Here is a 21,014-nt window from a genome sequence, read left to right on the forward strand (position 1 = left end):
GTAAGAGTAATTAGTGATTTTAATGCTTCTGTGCATGATCCACGGTGTACTTAAGGTGTTAGGTTTTGTGTTAACTAATGGGAGCATCTGTGTATCGACCAAAGAAGCCTTTCTGCCTGCATTGCCACTGCTGCTTAAGGTTACTTGGGTAAACTAACCACCTTGGCCAGTTTCAAAGCCCTGTGTTTAGGTCTTTTTCCTCATAGCATACTTCAAGAATTAGTGTCACCTGCCTGAACTTAAGTCCAAATTCAATTTTAATACAAATTTTTTTCTGCAGAAGCAGAGATAAAAAAACCAACCCACACTTGGTGAAACCATGAACTACCCCATTGCTTTTCCAAACAGGTAAGTCTGGGGTGGTAGAAGAGGGCTTACGGTGAAGGAAATGAGGTATGCACAAGGATCTTTACTCCAGGCTTTACTCATGTCTGTGTCCATAGAAGAGGGGCACTGCTTGACCTGGGTTCCTGTGTTGCCCTCTGATAGGACCACATACCGCTGCTCGCTTGTTTAATGCACCCGTCAGTGCGCTGCTTCACTCAGCCTCTCTGCCGCAGTAGGTAAGAGCAATTCACACATAAATTGCCTTTCAGAAGTCACATTCCTTCCAAGAGAGTAACAGTGATTTCGCTCTGCAGTCTCGGTTTCTGCCTGCTCTACTGCACTCAGTGTCTCTGTGCTTGGAGAAATCCACAGCCACCTGCTGACAGAACAAGTAAGAGCCTGGAGAGCAGCACCGCATTTGTTGCAGGGCAGCCAGAGACATTACAGTTTAACAGTGCAAAGAATCCACAAAAATACCTTCTGAAGGACTTGAATTTGCTTTAAGGTTAAAGGGCAGCTCTGCTCTTAATGTACAATCACTATATGAGATGGCTCATGGCTATTCTGTAGTAGCAAATTGACTATGTGTGTATATTTTGTTTCTTGATGAAGGCTGTTTGGTTTCCTTAACACTAATAAAAACGGATAAGTGGCTCAACTTCCTGTGCTCTCAGTTTCAGCTCTGTGGTTCTCCAAAGGACTTGTAGGACATGCAAACATTAATAAAATAGCCCTAAAAAATTAGTGAGTCAAAATCAAATCTCTCTCATTCTTCTGCACATGGTCTTGCAAGATGCTAATGTTCGAAAGCTGGAGTTTAAGATGACAGGAAAACACAATTCATCTTCGGACACGTTTCTGGTATCCTATACAGACCAGTAGTAATACAAATACAGTGCTCAGCTGCTCAATATTACAAAAATACTTTCACAATTTAAAAAAAGAAATTCCTCTACTTTTCAGTGCATTAGCACAGTAGCTTCTGTGTAAAAGGAGGATTCACAGTTTTCTCGTGCTGAGGCTGAATTCAGTGGGACGGTCTGGAATCAACTCGCTGCCGGCTCCTTGATGCTCTCACACCTCGCAGGCTTAATTCCAGCCTGGGCACCCCCTTCACTGTATGCAGCGCACACAGAGCCTAGAATGATCCCAAGCCCTCCATCGGCAAGGATGAGCACAGCCCGAGGGAACGCCAAAGTTAACCCAACCCCGCTGTGAGCGAGCTGATCCCCAGCAGTCCCTCTCACGTGCAGTTTCAGCTACTGATTTTTCAGAACCTCCAGGATAAGCTGCTGCCCTGAGTGGTTCCTCCAGCTGCCTGGAGCCCACATCTTGAGTGCAAGTGAAGTTAAGAGGGGTTGGCTCCAGGCCTGGTTAACAGCTTCTGACTTCTCCCCTCACAGCTAAAACCTTCTCCGTGCCTCGGGTGCAAGCAAGCTGAATCACCCAGAGGTAATTAAAACTCAAATCCCTTCTGCCTGTGTTGCCCTTTTTGAGTTACCTGCCTGTTGAGTTACAGACCAGAGTGGACAGCTCTGACTCTCACCTCACCTCCAGCTTGCCAGCAGCTCACACTTATCCCAAGCAGGGAGATGCCACATCATCACCACAAAAAGCTCGCTGGACAGGGTACATGGCTGCAGAAAACACTAATTTAGAGGAAGTGCAGCTTTCCCACAATTCCTTCAACAGGCAAGTTGGCTTTATTATCTTTCAGCTGTATAAACAGGTAATCTGGGTCTTCTGTACATTCCATTAATAGGAAATTCTTTACATTATTAACATAATAAATAACATTTACTCAGCTGTGCAAGTCAGAGTGCAAAAGTAATTGCACCACTACCAGAGTAGATAGCTCATCAAAGCACATATTTCAAGTTAAAAGCAAGATGCCAGGACTGAATGGCACGATTGAGGCACTTGCAGTTTAAAACACTTGCGGTTTATCTCACTCCTCTACAGCCCAAAGCTGTGAACCAGGAGACAGGATATTATCCCCTATCCTATAGCTGTGTCATAAAGTAGAATTTCTGTACAAAAATGTCGCTCTTCAGACTTGAATTCAATCAATCATTAAGAAAAATAATTCAGCCAAGTTACTTTCCTCCTTTTTTGACTACTCAAACATCCATTGCCAGTAATGCTAATTAATGCAATGCAGCAGAACAAGAACTGGGAAAAACTTTTTGAGGAGAGCTCCACACACCACCTTTAAAAAGGGGTTACCTGTTCTCCCTCAGACACTCTCCAAGATTGAGTAACTGCAGCTGCAAACAGAACAGAACTGACAAAATCCCTTACGCCTTGGGGCCGCAGCATCGCTTTCAGACAAGATGCATCTTGAGAAGCCTCCCAATGTGCAGTTCGACAAGAGCGTGAAATCGCAGCGGCGTCTCACACACACCAGCCCCCAGAAACGCGCAGTGCTTGGTGGGCTCAAAGGAAAGGGAGGGGCTGCTGGGACCGTAACACAGAAAGAACCAGCGGAGACCTCTGGTTAGGTTCAGTGGCTGGGGACCTTAAAAACCCAATGTGTTTTAAGCTACACCACAATAGATACTATCAGACCCAGGGATGGAGGATTAAGGGCCCATACTTCAAAAGTGCACTTAGCACACAGCAGTCTCTTCCACATAGCTGCTTTATATCCAGAATGTGAAACAGTTTGACCAGGACATCTCCTGCGAAACAGTCAGTAGTCCCAGCTGATATCATCTTTCTGCAGCGAGGTCTGTATGGTCTGCATGTCTCGCAGCAACTGAAGATTCTTCCGACTCTTCTCTCCAGGTTTCACTTTGATGGGACCAGCATTCTTTCCTTTTGTGGTTACTGTAGTTGTTACTCTAACCTCACTAACAGGGAACCTGCTGTCTTTTACTTGTTTAGCAGAAGTCTTTTTGGACTTGCATTCTCTCTTAAGTTTCTCTAGCTGAAAAAGAAGCCCGAAGCAAAACATTAAGCAGTGGCCTTGTTTCAGGCTATGTTGGGCAATTCTTCCAGACAGCCGAAATATCTCACCACTTATCTCACCCAACTAAGCAAATGGATGCATCCAACTGACCCCAGACAACAAATATTTTCCTTATACAGCATTGCTGTATTTGCACTTTTGAATTGTCTTCAGCTGATAGTCTCAACTGCTAGGCTATCACTTTAAAAACTGACAAGTTCATTATGGGGGAACATCTTTATGAAAGTAACATAAAAAGTTATAGACCACAAAAAAGTTGATTTGTCACTTACTACCCAGTGGTTGAAAATAAAAAAAAAATGTAAACCAAATTTTTCTGCATGCACACTAGTGATTTTAATAGCTCGTTACTGTCAGAGATGTAGCTTCAAAAAGAATACCAAAGCTCAAAATACAAAGAATATGCCCAGCCCGACAGCTGGAGGCCCAGGAGGTACAGTAAGGCCTTCCAGCCCTATGTGTTGTTTCTCATCTTGTATGTTGCCCAACCAGCTTATGCTGTGTTTACAGAATTCAATGGCTGTGGGATCGGCTGTTGTACAACCGCCAATCTTTTCCTTGTTTTGGGGATGAGATGAGTGTAAAATGCAAAGCAGGAAGTGATGTGAAAGGTCTGCCCAAGACATGGTAAGACAAAAAGGATGCTCCTGCAGAAATACTGGGATAGAAAGACAGAGGTATGCAACTAACTTTGGGACATCAAAGCTAAAGCTGGGCACTCCTGCTCTACAGTAGTTATTTCTGCTTTATTCAACTACTGCTACGTTAGGATAGAACACAAATCAACCCCAAAACCTAAGACAGAAAAATCTACAGAAGCATAAACATAGTCAAAAGTAACTCACCTGCAAACGATGCCTCCGGACTTTGCTGATCTGGTCTGCCTTTGCTTCCATCTTTCCCACCAGTGCCTCAAGTTCCCTCTCCAGGTCTTCCCTCACCGCGATGGTTGGGGCTTCCTGGACAAGCTTTGACAGCTGCTGGTGATCACTAGCATGGAATTCACACAGAACAAAGCTTGCGTCACTCCTTTGGCTTCTGGTGCTTGTACAACCAGTTCAGAAATAACACTTCTAGGAAACCATAGCATCAGCAGCCAGACATGTGCAACATGCACTAGCAAACCACCAAGACTGCTGGTTAGCAGCATTACTGCAGCAGCACAGCCTGATGGCAGGCTGCTGCACCGTTAAGTCTCAATAACCTAAGTAGCTTCAAACTTCAACTCCCACATTCAAAATGACCAAATAACCCCCTGAGGGCATGATGTCAGCACTCAGTCCGTTATTACTTTGGGTATCTGTATCTACTGTGGTTGTGCAGTAGGATAATAATTCGTGTTCTGTTAACCAGGAGAAGCAAAACAACCAGTAAAGCTGTCCTTTAATGGAGCATTTGTCCAGCGCATCAGGGGCTGATACCCCACCTCTCCCCGATTCCCTGGCAATGCAGTGCCGCTGCATATGAACACAGGCATGGAGTCCAGACTGTTTGTAAAAATCTCTCTTTAGCTGCAAGGAGCACAGGCAGCCTGGGCAGCCAGAACACCAAAGAGATTAGATGCAAGAGACTTGCAAAAACTAACTCCTTTTTCAGACAAAACCTTCCAACTTAAACACAAAAGGCAAAGAATATAAACAATCTACACGCATAATCTGGAACGGAGAATATGCCAAACTCACAAACTCATTTGCCCAAATTCATCCTGTAAAGTCAGCAGCACTTCCGAAAGCTCTTCCTGGGATGAAGAGGATTCTTTTGGCAGAGATGACTTTCTGCTTCTGCTGGCAGGATGACCAGTACTGACGGGTTTTACTAGTGGAGTATCATTTACCACACGGCTGTTACACAAAGCTTTCGTGTGTTGTTTCATCAGGTGTAGGACATGTTGTACATTGGCACCAACTGAATGACTGGGACTGGTAGACTGAAAGGAAAAGAGACTTCTTTTAAATGACATCATCAACAACCTACTTGATAATGATACTGGAGAACATTTAAAAACAGTAACATTTTTTTATTTGCTGCCAAGAATGCATTTTTTCTTGGAATGACTATGCACTAACAAGAAAAGCCCGACTAGCAGCTTCGAGGGGTCACATTTTTTGGTAAAGCTACTTCAGCAAGTTAACGGATACTCAACAAGCCTTTTGAAGACAAACTGGGAAGAGTGGAAGAAAACCACAGGATCTGACCACTGGGGGTCAGGAGCGCACCAAGCCAAAGCCGCTTGAGCTGCAGCTACAGAGCTTTAAGCTTTGGAATTCGGCAGCTCACCTTCCCAGCTACAAAGGGGACGTCACCCAGGCACAGTCTGTAATGGGGCTGCGTAGTGAGCTGGCGTTTCTGCAAGGAAGGAAGAGAGAAACGTTTATCAAAGATGACACTACAGCAAACCCATTTTCCCTTTGCTTTGTAATAAAAAGAGGCAAACCTACCTTCCTGCACACACCCTTATTTACCTCCTCAATAATTTCCTTTCTCTCCCCCACCACGTTACCTTTTCTGTTCGTGTGGTTTTTTCCCTGGGTTTTCTTGCTTTTGGAGAAAGCAATGGTGATGCTGCTTGGATCAGCAGTCTGTTGGTTTCCAGGCCTGTCTGAAGCTTTAATTGAGGGAATAAGGGGAGTTACTGCAATTATATTAACAGGTAAGAGACAGAGTAACCCAAGAACTGCAAAACAAGAATTTTTAAAATCCAGGCTCTCTGAAAACAAAGGCTACAAGTTTATAGGATGCTTCAGCAGGCCCAGGTCAACTTAAAAATTAGAGTACTTCCTCTGATAGCACTACTCATTACTAATCCTAGTAAGTTAGAGAATTCGTCTTACTGCATTATATGCCCATGCAGGCAGTGCCAAAACCCCAGTTGTGCTTTACACTTAACACGAGCCACATAACCCTGCTCAACGGACGCTGTGGCGTATAGTTAACAGACAACTACTTCTGTTCTATTCAATTTGACAGTAAAAAAAACCCAAACCCAAACCCAAAGTGTCTACTGGAAGAGTTAAGGTCAGGATTCTCACTGTCAACGGCGAGCTCTGTAGGCTTTGCTGTTCCGCCCAAGTGAAAGCTATGACCTAGCTTCAGAAATCATCTCCTAACCAATCTCAACAATTAATCATGATTCATTAGAGACACCCTTCCTGTGGGTCCTTATGGGTTCATAACCAAGTGATGTTGCCTCTTTCTTACCTCCTTCTACAGAATTTCTAGTTACTATTAGGAACAAGGGAGCACACTTGTTGACATTGATCTATTTAAAGCAGGCATTTTCACACATCCTCAACTATGAATTAGGCAGAATTTCTACTCCTCATTACTGAAGAAATGGAACTTCAGGGCACAGCTGCTGTTAGAAAAAGGTTTCCAAAAACCTCCGAGAACTTCAGAACATTTGGTACCTCAGACAGGAGAGGCAAAAAAAAAACAAAAGAAAAAAAAAAATACTAAACCAAGGTTTTCATTACTCTGTAAATGAGAAGCACCTTCAGCAAAGTTTAGCTGAAAAGCTGATGGAAAGGAAGAGCTAATTACAGTGCATACAAGTACCAAAGAAATTTCCTGTTGGTTACCTCAGCTGCTTTTTCCTGAACAAGCTTCCTCGCATGTTCTTCCTCCTGAAGTTTCTGTTCCAGCCGTTTCATCTTTTTCTAGTCAAAGTCAGATAAAAATGCTAACTTTACTAATGAAATAATGCTTTTTCTTCTTCCTGAAGCCCACAATATTAAGAGCTTAAGCAAAAATTCAACTTACGACTTCAAACTAAGCATTAAAACGATTGCTGATGTTTTGTCTGCATAGACATAAATACAGTACTCAAATGCTTAATGCTTAAAACTTACTTGATTTTTTTGCTACCTTAATTCCGCAATTGGTATCTAAATTTAAGTCACAACCTGCAGGGAGAGCAATACACAAGGCTGTCTTTCTCTTTGGTTGTAAAAAAAATTAAATAGAATGTAGGTTGCTTTGCATACATTATCCTAAAAGACTTTGTGTTACAAAAGAGCTAACAAACGTATGTCATGTATTTATTATAACCAGAGAGAAAACTTGCTTTATTTACAGAACTAAAGGTATTTTTGCTAATGCCTGTAACCTAAGCTGTTAGAAGTGAGGAATTTTTGAACATCTAGCCATCTTGCTAATAAAAAAAAGAGGGAGGAAAGCTTGAATGATGCCTGAGAGATTGTTAAGCAAAACTGAAGTGATTTCACTTTTTATGGTTAAAAGCATGTGAGAACTCTTTTGAAAGCGCTTTTCAAAGAAAAGGGTTAAGAGGAAAGGCATACATTTCTTTAGAAACTCTACACTAAGAAAACCTCATCTAAGTAGGACACATTTACTTAAACTTCCAATGTGAAAGTTATCTCATTTTATACAGCTGAATGAAAAAATGATCCAGAGCTCGATGACACAAAACAACTTCCCTTCTTTCTCCCAAGGACTGATAGTGAGAGCCACTCACTAATCAAATTCAAAGTAACATCTCTATTTGTACACTTCTGTTTGTTTATAAGCCCACTATGCTGAGGCAATAAATATTTAAATTCTGCTTTACTGAAGTACTAACAGCAATATTAATGTAACCAGCTGTTACACAAAGGTATTAAAAGACAAAACTCTGGATAAACACTGAGTACTATACAACGGAACCATCTTTGTCTGTTGAATAGAAGAACCCTTTTGCCCAATTTTATTTTCTTAATTAAAATCAGATACATTCCAGGTAACTTAAAATCATCTTCTGCCTTTTACAGCACACGGCACAATTCTTTATTTCAGTGGTCAGTCGCACAAAGATCTTTAACCTGTTGGGTACAGAAGAGTTTTTGATATGGAAATTCTAAAGCAAATCTTCTGCTTGAACTGAGGGCTCACAGGAAGATGGGACAATGCTTTTGTACTGAAATGAACTGAGTATTCACTCGGTCAGCTGTTCAGCTGTTCAGCTGTCTTCAGACCCTGATAGTAAATTAACTTCCTGAAATATTTTTTCCTTGCTTATAGAAAAAGTTATTATGCAATCCATCTTGGGAGCTCAGCTCTCCCGGGGGCAGACACAGATTACTGATCCGTCAGCAAGAGGGAGCAAGTCCAAAGGCCAACAGCAAACACACACACTCCCCAGCCATGCTGCCCATCACATGAAGTACCACAAAACAGAAAAGGCAGTGCAGATCAGCTCTGGGCTGCCCAAAACACTCTGCTCCCTCACCAGCAGCCACTGCAAAAACTTCCACTGAAAAAATAGAAATAAAAATTTAAATGTCTATTTCTGTTCATTTTCTAAGTGGAATTTAATTTTATGCAATCACCTCACTCACCCTCCCAGTTGTCACTGAAATAAATTTCAAACAACTTTAACCAAAGAAGACAGCAAAATACGAGACTGAGCAAAGACATTGAACACCTAAACTTCCTACAAATTGTCTATGGAGATGAACATCCAAACTGGTTCCACCAGACAGGAAATGTCTCCAGTGCAAAGACAGGTTTTCCCTCTGTGCTCCACTACCCTGCACCTGCCTGACAGCTGTGCAGTCGGCACACACCCAGCTGGACCAGGGCAGGTCACGCTTCTCACCATCAGACAATTAGAGGAGAGAGGGAAAGTTGGAGCTGAAGGGGCAGGTAACATACAGCCACAACAGGACATCAGGGTTCATTACTTCTATTGTTCACAGAATACTGGAGTTTTGTTAAATCTCATTGTTAGCACTACGAAAAGGTCAATTACTACCAACTGTACTTCTACACACACACATTCAAATCCTGGCCACACACAAGAGCAGAGCTTGGACCACACTTCCAGGGTGCAAGCCCATCCCCTAACCCCATCCTCGGACACAGCGGTGTTCAGACTCTCTCAGCTATCCAGGGACTGCACTGCAGGACCACCGCTGTGATAAACGTACACCAGAAAATGTTTCTGAGGCCAATGCTTCAATTACAAGTATTTCACATGGATGAGAGTCGCAGCATTTCCTTTTCACAGCCAATGTTAACGTTGGCAAATCGCTTGAAGGCGATACTCACAGGGCCAGGCAGTGGCTCTGCAGAGATTAAATGCTCTCAGCAAGACCCCCACACAACCTGTACTCTGGCAGAGCGTCTGCAGTCAGAGGCAGAGAGATCATTGCTTGCTCCGAGTAGCCATCTTGCCACTTTCCATCCACTTCACAAAATCAGGAAGAGACCTTCAAGATCGAGTCCAACCTTTTCCAAGCCCTGACAACATCACTAAACCATGTCCTTCAACACGACATCTCCCCTTCTCTTAAACGCCTCCAGGGATGGCGACTCAACCACCTCCCTGGGCAGCCTGTTCCAGTGCCCGACAACCCTTTCAGTGAAAAAATTCTTCCTAATAACCAACCTGAACCTCCTCTGGCACAACTTCAGGCCATTTCCCCTTGTCCCATCACTCATCATCAGGAAGAACAGACTTCAGCACACCACATATAGAAATCATCTTTTCTCATCCATTTCTTGCTTCAAATTACACTTGCAAATGTTCCTGTGGTCTTGCCACAACCAAATCAGAGATGGGTGAGGAAACAGAGGCAACTGTTTTGAGCAAAGTGTGCAGTCACTCTTTCAGGATTATAAGGTGACACTTAGCACAGGGGTGCTCACGTGGAAACACAGCCTGCAAGCACAGGGGCAGAGCGACCTGTCAATCAGAAACCAGCACATGAGAGTAAGTGATCACAAGGAAAATTACCTTTAGTCAGAGTTAAATCCAGGTTTCTCTCAGTTCCTACAATTGACTCAAAATTGTGTGAATTTAACACCCAATTCCACTAAAACAGATTTAACTGTGACAGCTGCTGACTCTTGGAGAACCAAAGATATCTAGTTTGATCCAAGGGAAAAAAAAAAAAGAACAAAAAACCTGTTACGCTGAAATTATGTTCACTAGCCAAGTACAAAAAGACAAACAACCCAGCTCCACCAAACTCCAGCTGCTACCAGTCAAAAACTTGGTAAAAACCCTTGAGAAAGGAACTCCTGTTGCTGTGCCAGTTATTTCAGCCTTGACCCTGGAGGAACCTACCGCTCCTTGCAGTGAACAAGGTTCGGGAGACACTCACCTCTCTTTCAAAGAGTTTGGCTTGGCTAAACAATGCAGCCACTTTTATTCCATGTATGCAGCTTATCAAAATGGGGTGTCAAAATCTGAATCAGTTTGTTACAGCTGCCTTGGGTCAGGGACTTCAGGAATAGCTGCAGCGTGTAAAGGTCCCGCAGCAGACCAACTAACTAAAGATTTAGTATCAAACGTCTCCTTGTGTGCTCCTGGAAAAACACCATCTACTTCAGCACCTGGTAAAAGCTGGAGCAGGGTGGCAAGCCTATAATTTGGATAGAGTTCAGAGCTGTCCTCAGCACCACAATCAAATCATGAACTATCTGCTCCTTTTGGATGAAAGATATTTTGAGGTAGAAGCCTCTCCCTCATCAGGCCCTCTGCAGCTCCCAGGCTTGGGAGTCTTGTCTCTCCACAGCAGCAGAAAAAGGCTGGACCAGATTTCAGAAGGCAACGCCACAGATGGTGCACAGAAAGAATACAATCAAACACAGACATGCTGAACTTTTAAAAGCCATCAATTCAAAATGAATCCTGGAGAGGCAAATTGGTTCAAATCCACTGACAGCCAGTCAGTGCTAGAGGCCTAGCAATGTCAGGCTCCAGAATTGCACAAGCAGAATAATTAACTGCATTTCTTAAGGAGGAGCGTTACATGGCTAAAAGAAAAAAAAAAAAAAACCACACCAAACCCAGGCAAGTTAAATGAGGGTGATAACAGAACACAACCGCTAGCACTCAGCAGCATGCAAAGCAACTCAGTAGATGAGAGCTCAGGAATGCTCACACTCCTACATACCTATGCACCAAGGAACCACAGAAGAGAACACCAACAGATACTGTTAAGCCTTAATAAAACTCCAGCTCTTGTAGCGTGTAGTGACCTGAAGCCTACCTGGCTGTGCAGACTTTCAGCAGTAACTTCCAAGATGTTTAGCTGCTGTCCTTCTCTGCGGCACAAAGTTTTGCTCAGTTCTGTTATCGACATACAGCTATAAAGTGCTGATGACAATTAAACAAGCTAAATCTGATACTGTATCAAGTATGAATGACAGACCTCTGCTATGGACTGCATCGTAGTAAGTCTGCTGTACTCCTTTTCCAGCAAATCCAACTTGTCCAGTTTAGACTGAACACGTGATTGATCAAGAAGCCGATCTCTCTCCAACGAACCCTTGAAGGGAGAAGTGAACAGAAAAACCATTATAAGCATAATAAAAGAAGGCCATCTGTAGTAAGCCTCGTGTCTGCAGCACAAAGGAGACGCATAAACAGACCAAAGAAACTATGACATCCTCTGTGTAATTTTAGATGGTGCTACAATCAGGCAGCAACCGCACCACTGCTCCATCAATGCTGGGAATCTCACACTCAACCAGGTTCAGATGAGAGAGATACTGCAAAGTCTCTCCTCCCTACAAATCCAACGTGGCAACAAAACCTGATTACTCAGCTATTAGAGACAGCTTTCTTATGCTTTTCTCTTCAGTAACTATTTAATAGACTGAAATAGGACAGCCACAGAGACCAACAGAGACCACTAAGTGAACCATATTCCTATAAAACAAAATTCAAGCTCATCTTAGATAAAAGGGAAATCTCAGTCACCAATTTTAAGAAAGAGAAATTTGACTATTATTCCTACAGAACCTCCCGCAGTTTAGCAAAAGCAGCATTACTTAGTTAAGAAAATCCCCAAAGATCCAAAGAGTGTAAACAGAAACAGGAGTTTTTATTCCAGTGGCACATGGGTTTAACACTGAGGGATAAGGATGAGCTACTACAGTAAGCCAATCACACAGAAACAAACAATTTTTATTAATACCAGAGTCTGGAACTGCCTTCGAGACAGGTGCACAAAGGCAGAAAATAACAGGGTCCTGATAAGACTGGGAAATTCAAGCAGGGAAATTATCCAAAAGTATATAAAGGGCAGCTGAAATAGCATGCACGCTTAGAGCTATTAAAATTACAGTAACTACAAAAAATTATGACAATTTAACCTTGAGACAATCCTGAGAACACACCTGTTTCTCCAAGAGATGTGACTTCTCATTTTCTGCGTGCTGGATCATTTTTCTCATGTAGTCCAGCTGTTTCTCTAAAAGGCTGCATCGAGACTCAGCAGCTGCCAGCTGAGAAGCCAGTTCTGAAGATAACAGAAGGCAGAAAAGTGAAATTATATACTGCTTTATTTTTTTTTAATGTTTTCAGGACAGTTCCAAAACAAACAAGAAAAGGACCATCTAAAGAAACTCAGAGATTAAGCCTAAAGAATATCTGTACGCATGCAGATGCCTAAACTACACTTTTAAAATTATTTCTTTGTAATTCCATGTGTCACTGCAAAGCAAAAGATACTGAACAAAGCAAATTAAAAGACTTATGCATTGATAAAAATGAAGTTTAATCCACATCAGTGTTCTGTAGTACTTATATAAAGTTTGCAAACAACCTTGATTTTTCTTTGACACTTCAGTCTTGCCATGCTCTTCGTGTTGCATTTGTTCACTTAATACTTTTTTATAGTCTGCTGTTTCCCTGCTGAGATGTTTTACATTCTCTTCTGCCTGAAGCCGTTCCAACTCCAGTCGGTGAATTTTTTCCTGGAGATTCTTCAGAGCAGAAAATATCGCTGTAATTGAACAAGTACCTTTTGTTAGCTATCATTAAATCACCATTCTGGGATAACGTTGAACTTGAAACGTTTTTATAAAAGCATGTTATGCAAGAAAGTCAAGTGTTCCTCACCAGCATCCAAGACTCCTTCCAGGAATTAGGATGCAATTCCCTTTAAATCATAACTGATTCTAAAGCTAGCCTCAAACAAACAGATGCCCTTGGTGCACACTTGAGTCTGAAATACTTGGGAAAGATGCATCCATTTCCCAGAACAAGGTGTGTAAATATTCTGTAGATTAAGCACAAATAGTGCATCTTCTGACTCTGTCAAAGGGAAGTCAAAGGTCAAAACTAGACAGACAGAACAGTGGTAGGTCTCGATATTATTATTTCTCTACAAATGCATGCTAGCACAACAAATACATTCCTACGAATGGTCTCAGATCAGAATAAAGGTGAGCTGTCAGAAAGGCTATAAAAGTGTTTATTTCTCTAAGAGGCAGCTCTTTGATTCTTCTGGTTTTGCACTTGTGTTCCCCTCCTCCCTCTTAAGACATGCATCTCCCTTGTGGTGAACAACATTCTCTCTTTCTGCTCCCTGCTTTAGCAGATACTCACCAAAACCTTTATATATTCATCACCACAATAAGAAAAGCAGTTGTAATAGAACTCGCATCGCCTTGCAATTAGACCATCTGCTGGAAATCTGATGTATTACGTCTCTTAGCTGTATTGTTTAATTCTGCAAAGGGAACCATAACCAACAGCCCTTTCCCCTATACAGTCCTGGTAAAGTAAAACAGAGGAACATCTGTACAGACAGCTCATATAGCAGTTTAATCTGTGAGGTCACATTAGCCCACTCCTTTTTGCTTAAATCCACCCTAGAAAAAGAATGCAGCTTTATTACAGACTGCTTGAGCACAAGAAAACTGGACCACGCATTTGGTTTAGCATCAGATTACAAGGAAAAAAAAGGGGGGTAAAATAAGTACAATGATTAACAGGGCCCTGTTTGCAACACCAGGGTCACCAACCGTACCCTCTTCTCTATTACTGTTAACAAGATTCAGTTGAAATGGGCATAGCTGAAATGATGAACAGCTTTGTTAGTATTATCCTTAGAGCTAAACTGAAATCCCTGTATAGTTACAACAATGACTAACAAAATATGCCATTGAAGCAATGCAAGCAATGAATAAAGGTGAAGTCCAACTCATGCCAAATATCATTCAGTCAGCCTTATTAGAGTATTAAAAACAAGTGTGTTTGGTGACACACACACACACACACATATATATATATACACAGCACAAAGAATTTCAAACCAAAATAAGCAGAATTTACTATACTCAAGTTCAGGATTTTTCAATATATTTTTTTTTTTAAATTAGGGGATGGGAGAAGCAGTGAGGACCCTCAAGAACAATCAAATCTATTTTCCCATCTGAAATTAATCCCCATATCCTTCAACTAACTAAAATATAAACTCAAAAACATTTCTGTATTTTTAAGAGCTTTGCAAAATGAGTAAGATATTGCATCATCTGCCTGTTGGATTTAAATTTTGGTATGCATTCATATTTACTTAAACATTTTTTTACTTAAACATTTTTTGAATAAAGATATTTCATAATTTTTAAAAATATATATAATTATCAGACTGTCTCCCTTCACTTGCACTTATTACAGAGTTAGCAGATTCCCTGCATGAAAACACTTGCCAAGTGAAAACCTAGAATTCAAGTTTGTCACTAATGCAACACAAACTATAAAAATACGCTGCATCAGTAACCCATTCTTTCCTGCATGTCCAATTTTTTATCTGTCACAAGGTTCCTTTAGTTTTGTGTCAACAGCACCCTCAAAACTGATGACACTGAGCATAGGAAAGCATATACTGCACTTTAAATAGCACTTCAAGAACGGAGATTTCACCTACCAGGTGATTAACATAGAAGTGCCTAGTAACTCAGACATGAATTATGCAGTTGGAACAGGGACTTGAGGCTATCCTGCCCACTTTTTTAACTTTGAGCAATATTAGGATTCATCCTAAATCCTTCTCACTTTCCTCGCTATGAGGAAAAAATATCAAGTTTTTTATATCCTTAAGCTTCTACGCAGCTCCAGTATTAAAGGGAGCATTTCTGCAAAGACCCCGAGACATCCAGCTCACATCAGAGGACTGGTCCTGCTCCAGCCTCCCAACTCCCCACGCTGCCTCCTGTACTTACCCCAAGGCAGCTCTGGAGCACGGCTCACTGCATGACAAGCCAATTCACTAAAGTAACAGAAAACTAACCAAGACCGTTTTAGTTTGTGTCTGGTCAGGCAAGTCATATCTGTTTACCTGGAGATGAATACCAGGACCAGAGTGGGAAAGGAGGGAGAAACAAAGAAGAATAAGCAGGAGTAAAATCACCTCCCTTCTCTCTGCTGTGAACTCTCAGTTCAGGACTACGCTGAACTTTTCTGTATCCTTCAAGTCTTTGCTGATATGAGAAATATTCTCATCATACCCTTAGTCCACGACAAGTTTTCCCATCTCAACAGGACTAAACCTCTACCTTTGCTCTAAACCATTCTGGGGACTAAAGTCTCCTCATTTCAAACGCAGCTGTGAACTCGGGAGAGGAAAGATTTGAGGGAGAAGACAACTGAAGGAAGGACAAAGAAAACACGTCAGGACAATTTCACAAAGTATTCAGCCAATTTTACTGAAGAGAAGCATCTTTCTCCAGCTATAAGATGACCTCTTTCATCAGGTATTCTTCAGAAAAAGAAGAGCGAAAGACCTACAAAACAGGTGCCCTACACATCACTGGGAAGTGATAAAAGGATAAAAAGACTGCAGCCTTCCCAGACGTGGACATACACTATTTCACCACATGACTTGGAAACAGATGAGGAAACAACTTTGCGGATCTATTACCTCTGCTGTTGCTTTCAGGATATGGAATTACTGGTTTCCCGGGGGAGAGCAGCAAATCTGAATTAATAAACGGCTTAAACTTTGGATATTCTATAAATGAAGCTGCAGAGAGTCCATCTGTGGTTGACACAGAGTTAGGAGATTTGTGCAGATCATCCTGAAAATAAAAGAAAGCTGTTACTGAGCGTGTTTTGGTTTTATTGTAACAAAGAGACAAAAGTAGAATCCGCTTAGATGATGTAAGTATTGCTGCAGAAGACCAATACCTCAAAAGTGGTATTTCCCTCCTTAACAGCCTTAGATTGTGTCATTTTCACACGCAACTCTCGCCCACTAAAAACTGTATCAGAAAGAAAACATCTTTTCCATAAAAGTTGCTGATTTCCACTGTTGTTTTATACATTAATACTGTCTTTTGCTTATTGTGAGAAGGCAATACACAGACAGCTGGAAAACAGCCACCACTAACTACTGATTATTCCTCCTGCACAAGAGATACTGTACTAAGGCAGCCAAACCATATAAAGTATACCCAGGACCCCAGTTCCACACCTGGTCACCTAATGCAACAGCTCCCTCACTGCAGATGGAGCAGGGGACACGCTCTCTTCCTCACCTCCCCTCACAGCCACATAGGCCCAATCCCTCTTTCCCACTGGCTTCGTTTCATCTTTCCTATCCCACTCCATGAACATCTCGAATCTCACCAACAGACACATCTGGATGACTTCGTGCTTCATGACCTCAGCAGCAGCATCACCACAAGAAAAAGCAGCAGCAGGTCACAGGCAGGAATGTGCTGTTAGACCACCTTGAGACTGGTCTGAAAAGTATGGTCACAGAGCAGGGATCTCCCAGCAGCCAACATCAGCTTTCCAAACATTTGCTGTGGCTGGGATGCTGCAATGACCAGAGGGGACCACGTAGCTGTGACCATGCACACCATGAAACCACGTGGTTCTAAGCAAAAAGGTCACAGCGCTCTGTATACCATTCATATTTTATTTAATTCATATATGCTAATATTTTGCTTAGATCATTCTAAGCAAAAAGGCCACAGCACTTTGTACACCGTGGTTACAGTTCTGACTTGAAAACCGGCTACCTGCCCTAGGCTTTCCAATTTGCATATACAAATTAAATAAAATATGAATGCAACAGCAATTTCTCTCAGCTGTACCCCCCTACTAGCCATTTCAGTAACAGAATTTGAAACCAGCCTCAGAGAGATGATGCAATGCTCCTACAGCTTTCCATCGAGAATTTACTTCACTAATATGTCAACACAGCAATTGCTCATCTTGGCAGGATTTTTTTCAAGCTTTTGCAAGCACCAATTATTGGTACCATATCATAACCTAAATTAAAATACAGAAAGTATTTATGAGTTTCTCACAGCAAATTGGGTAATAGGCCAAAAGCCATTATGAGAAAGAAAAATAATATGAGAAAGAAAATTAAAAAACATTTGTAAGATATCTAAAGCCTATACACAGCTAATTTCCTCCTATAAATGAAATGACTCATTGTGGACAAGAAAATTAGGATCTTAAGTACTCTGAATATATCAACCAGCGTTTCTAAGCACAGTTTTATGAACGTTTTGTAGTTCGTGCTTATAACATTTTCCCACATGACATAAATGGTTTACTTGGTGTAACTGCATTTGCACAAGAACTTTTGCTACCACAGAAAGCCAACTAAAACACTAATCCCTAATTAAGAATACATCAATAAAACAATGTTGAACAGGTTTTTGTACACGTGCATATACACACACTGTTTCATGCTCAGCAGCTGTACTGGTCTGACGAGAACGTGTGAAACGAAAATCGAATGAAAGCGCATGTCAGGTGCTGACATCAATACCTACGCCTCCCTCCTGCAAAAATCGGCATCACAGGATGCTGAACTGATGCACAGAATAGTAAGACCAAATAATGAAGTAAAAACAAACCAAGCAAACTACTCGGTGCAGCACGCAAATGAACAACAGCAGCAACATGCGCCTCAGCAACCCAAAGGACAGTAACTATTGATTCAATATCAATACGCTGTTACTGATTCAAATCAAAGGCATCCCATGAAACAATCGAAAGAAAAGAGGAATCAGTTTAAAAATCAAAGTAAGGCTGCCAGCACCAACTTTCCAGTGTGTCTTTATGTTTCACCTGTAAAATCTTGGATGCGAATTAAAAATAACTACATAAAGCACGCGAGCTCCAGGAGCTTGTTTGTTTTTACTGGCATAAGTAACATTTTTCTAGTGAACAGGAGACTACCTGAAAGAAAAAGCTGGCATACTCAACCATTTGAAGATCGAGTCGCACAAAGCAAAACAGAGGCTTCAGACTAGTTGCGTGTCTTCTAAATTTGAACTGGATGCAGAGTACAGGCACTAATTTGTAAAGTGTAATACTCAGTACAGATACCCGCTTGAAATAAATACCGAAAAAATGTGGTAAAATACTGTCTATCGCATAGGCAATCCTTCTTCCAGTCAGTCTATATATTCACTTGCATATTTACCTCATAATGTTTAAGCAAGACTGGTTTATATTCCATTTGGCAGTGGCTTCAATTTAACCTAAGTGAAGAATTTGAGAAAGTTTACGGAACGGCATCAAGGTGTTTCCCAGGACAAATCTCAGATTCAAATATCACACCAATTCTCTGCTCTTCTCAACTCCTCTCAAGCCATTACAAATTGTTTAAGTCTGTTGCTGGTCTTAGAAACTCTTACAGGGAGCATCATGCTGCGATGCACATGAAAATCCCAAAATAAGAAGCATACGTACAAAAATCAGGGAACTCTGCATATTTGTTCTGAATCTGAGCTAGGTCACATTTGCTCACTACGTCTTCTCCCCTCATTCTGGGTACTCCCTATAGTCTTTTCTTTCTTAAGCCTCGCTAAAGCCTCATAATAGTAAATGAAGAAGCTTAGCAGTGCCACCAGCTTTATGTAACGGGCGGGAGGTGAGCACATTTAACCTTCACAGGTCTGAGGACATCACCTTCCACAACCCAGGGCTGCTGCCAGCGTGTATCCCCTGCCTACTTGAGCAGGCAAAAAACATGAAAAACACAGAACAGCAAGACATTAATGCACCAGGAGCCCGCTGTGGCCTCCTGAAGCTCCCCAAGACTAAACACAATGAAAACAAAACAAAACAAAACAAAAAAAACAAAAAGACCCCACATAACCTCATGCAGAGTTTTAAAATAAGAATCAGCAGCTTGAGGCAGAGGTACACTTTTTAAACAAAGCACTTTGTCAGGTAAAAAGGACCCACCATAACGCTGTGATTTTTTTGTTGCAGCAAAAAAAGCATGAAAGTACCAAGTAGAGCATGTTTAGTTCTAGCACTTTGGGACTGCAAAAAGGGACTATAAATTAGAGCGGGTGTACTGCAAATTCTTCTCTGGGTGCTCACAACAGAAAAAAATTACAACAGAAAAAAACAGTTGATGCTTGCTAATGTTCTAATTGACACACATTAGTTGTCACACTTGGTTACGAATAAAAATATTAAAAAAAAGAAGGGCAGAAATGGGAAAATTATGCAGACATTGGGAAAAAAAACCCAGAATAATCAGATATTGAGTTCACTGAGCATAAAACAAGCAAGTTCCTAGCTATTAAAAATTGCAAAAGAGCCATTTTTGAGGGATAATTTCAATTGGTAGCCTGCCCTTATCCCTCTGTACCACACACTACTGGGAAAGTGGGGGAGGGAGAGCAGCCTCTATCACCCCAGAGGTGAACTGAAGTGCTGCCTGTGCCTCCCTGATACAGACCCAGTCAGTTAAGTTTCTGAGTAGTGTGCCAGATGTGTTAAAAGCAGCTGTTTTCAAAGTTCACAAAGTGTAAAGCTTGCTTTTTCCTTTTTTCAGACATACAAAAAGCCTTCAGCGGGCAATTTATTTTTGCTAAAAGTTTTGGTTTACTACCTAAATTAATCAAGCAGCCTACAATCGTCTACTTAAGATTAAAATTAGTTCTCCAACGTTCTTCTCTACACATGCTAGGAAAAAACACTAGCCAGGAAGAATATAGGAGTCCTCAAAACACCAGTCGGGAAGGACACAGGAGTCCTCAAATTATTCTGTCACCACTCTTGCTGATACAGGTGTAAATATGGGACCACAGTGCAGAGGAGGAGGACACTACAGAGAACACCACGCTGGGTGCTCGCCATGCAGCTAGTGGGACCCCGAACCATGAATCTTCACAAGGCACATCTTGGACGCCACTGCGCTGCATCCATTTCACCATCTCGATTCCTCCAAGCACGTATTAAGACACATCCACTCACAAAAAAAACTCCACAAAGCCAAAACCAAACAGAAAAAAACAAACCCAAAACCAAACAGCCACCTGACCTCAGAGAGCTACAAAGAGCCTCCACTCACTGTGCTGACACCAGCCGAGCTTCTTCACGTCCCGGTCACCTGTCACTGTCAGACACGGCTCTGGCGCTTCTCCCACGATCAGCACCACAAGAGGACCAGGAACAAGAAAATTCTGGTGCCTTGCATGCAACCATCTACATGTTGCCCCCAAACCGGCCAGGGGCTCACGCACACGCCTAAGGATACAGGTATATACACTGAACTTAAACCTCGGTTTAAGATAATGCTTTCATCTTACAAACAGACACAACCAGAAGCTAAATCCATCCCCAGCTCTCCAAGGGGAAGTAGCAGGTTGCTGTGCCAGCGTAACCCACCTGTGACTGCACAACCCACTGCGTTTCTGGCTTTGGAATAAACGTTTTCGAAGTCACAACTTCAAATTATTTCAGCATGTAACATCAATTATGACATTTTATGGGCATTCACTTACAGATATGGTCTCTAGACACTGGCACGGTAAGAGGCCTGGCTTAAAGAGTGGAGGATCTGTCACGTTCACAGAGTCACAGAATGTCAGGGGTTGGAAGGGACCTCAAAGATCATCCAATTCAACCCCCTGCCAGAGCAGGATCACCTACAGTAGGTCACACAGGAACGCGTCCAGACGGGTTTTGAATGTCTCCAGAGAAGGAGACTCCACA

The 21,014-nt window shown here is 41.9% G+C and overlaps 1 protein-coding gene across 1 annotated transcript; it reads right to left on the bottom strand.

Annotated features, from left to right (window-relative positions):
- Nucleotides 1-3,019: 3,019 nt before the first annotated feature.
- CEP57 (centrosomal protein 57kDa) lies at nucleotides 3,020-16,649 on the bottom strand. The gene is made up of 12 exons (XM_009865459.1): nucleotides 16,571-16,649; nucleotides 16,221-16,294; nucleotides 15,955-16,111; nucleotides 12,853-13,032; nucleotides 12,425-12,546; nucleotides 11,455-11,571; nucleotides 6,877-6,954; nucleotides 5,799-5,903; nucleotides 5,576-5,644; nucleotides 4,981-5,225; nucleotides 4,144-4,288; nucleotides 3,020-3,256 (listed from the first exon to the last, which is right to left on the bottom strand). Exons 1-12 carry the CDS (start codon nucleotides 16,647-16,649, stop codon nucleotides 3,020-3,022), a joined length of 1,608 nt encoding a protein of 535 aa, XP_009863761.1.
- Nucleotides 16,650-21,014: the final 4,365 nt, after the last annotated feature.

The sequence above is a fragment of the Apaloderma vittatum genome, unplaced genomic scaffold (assembly GCF_000703405.1).
Source record: "Apaloderma vittatum isolate BGI_N311 unplaced genomic scaffold, ASM70340v1 scaffold20442, whole genome shotgun sequence".
NCBI classification, from domain to species: domain Eukaryota; kingdom Metazoa; phylum Chordata; class Aves; order Trogoniformes; family Trogonidae; genus Apaloderma; species Apaloderma vittatum.

Bases quoted from the DNA above. Each gene is read 5' to 3' on its own strand.
- CEP57 (XM_009865459.1), bottom strand. From the start codon at position 16,649: ATGTTCATGGAGTGGGATAGGAAAGATGAAACGAAGCCAGTGGGAAAG. The intron at 11,572-12,424 runs GTGTGTTCTCAG...TCTCCCTTCAAG, and splicing joins CACATCTCTTGGAGAAACAG to GGTTCGTTGGAGAGAGATCG. The intron at 3,257-4,143 runs GTGAGTTACTTT...CTTCTTTTTCAG, and splicing joins TCCGGAGGCATCGTTTGCAG to CTAGAGAAACTTAAGAGAGA.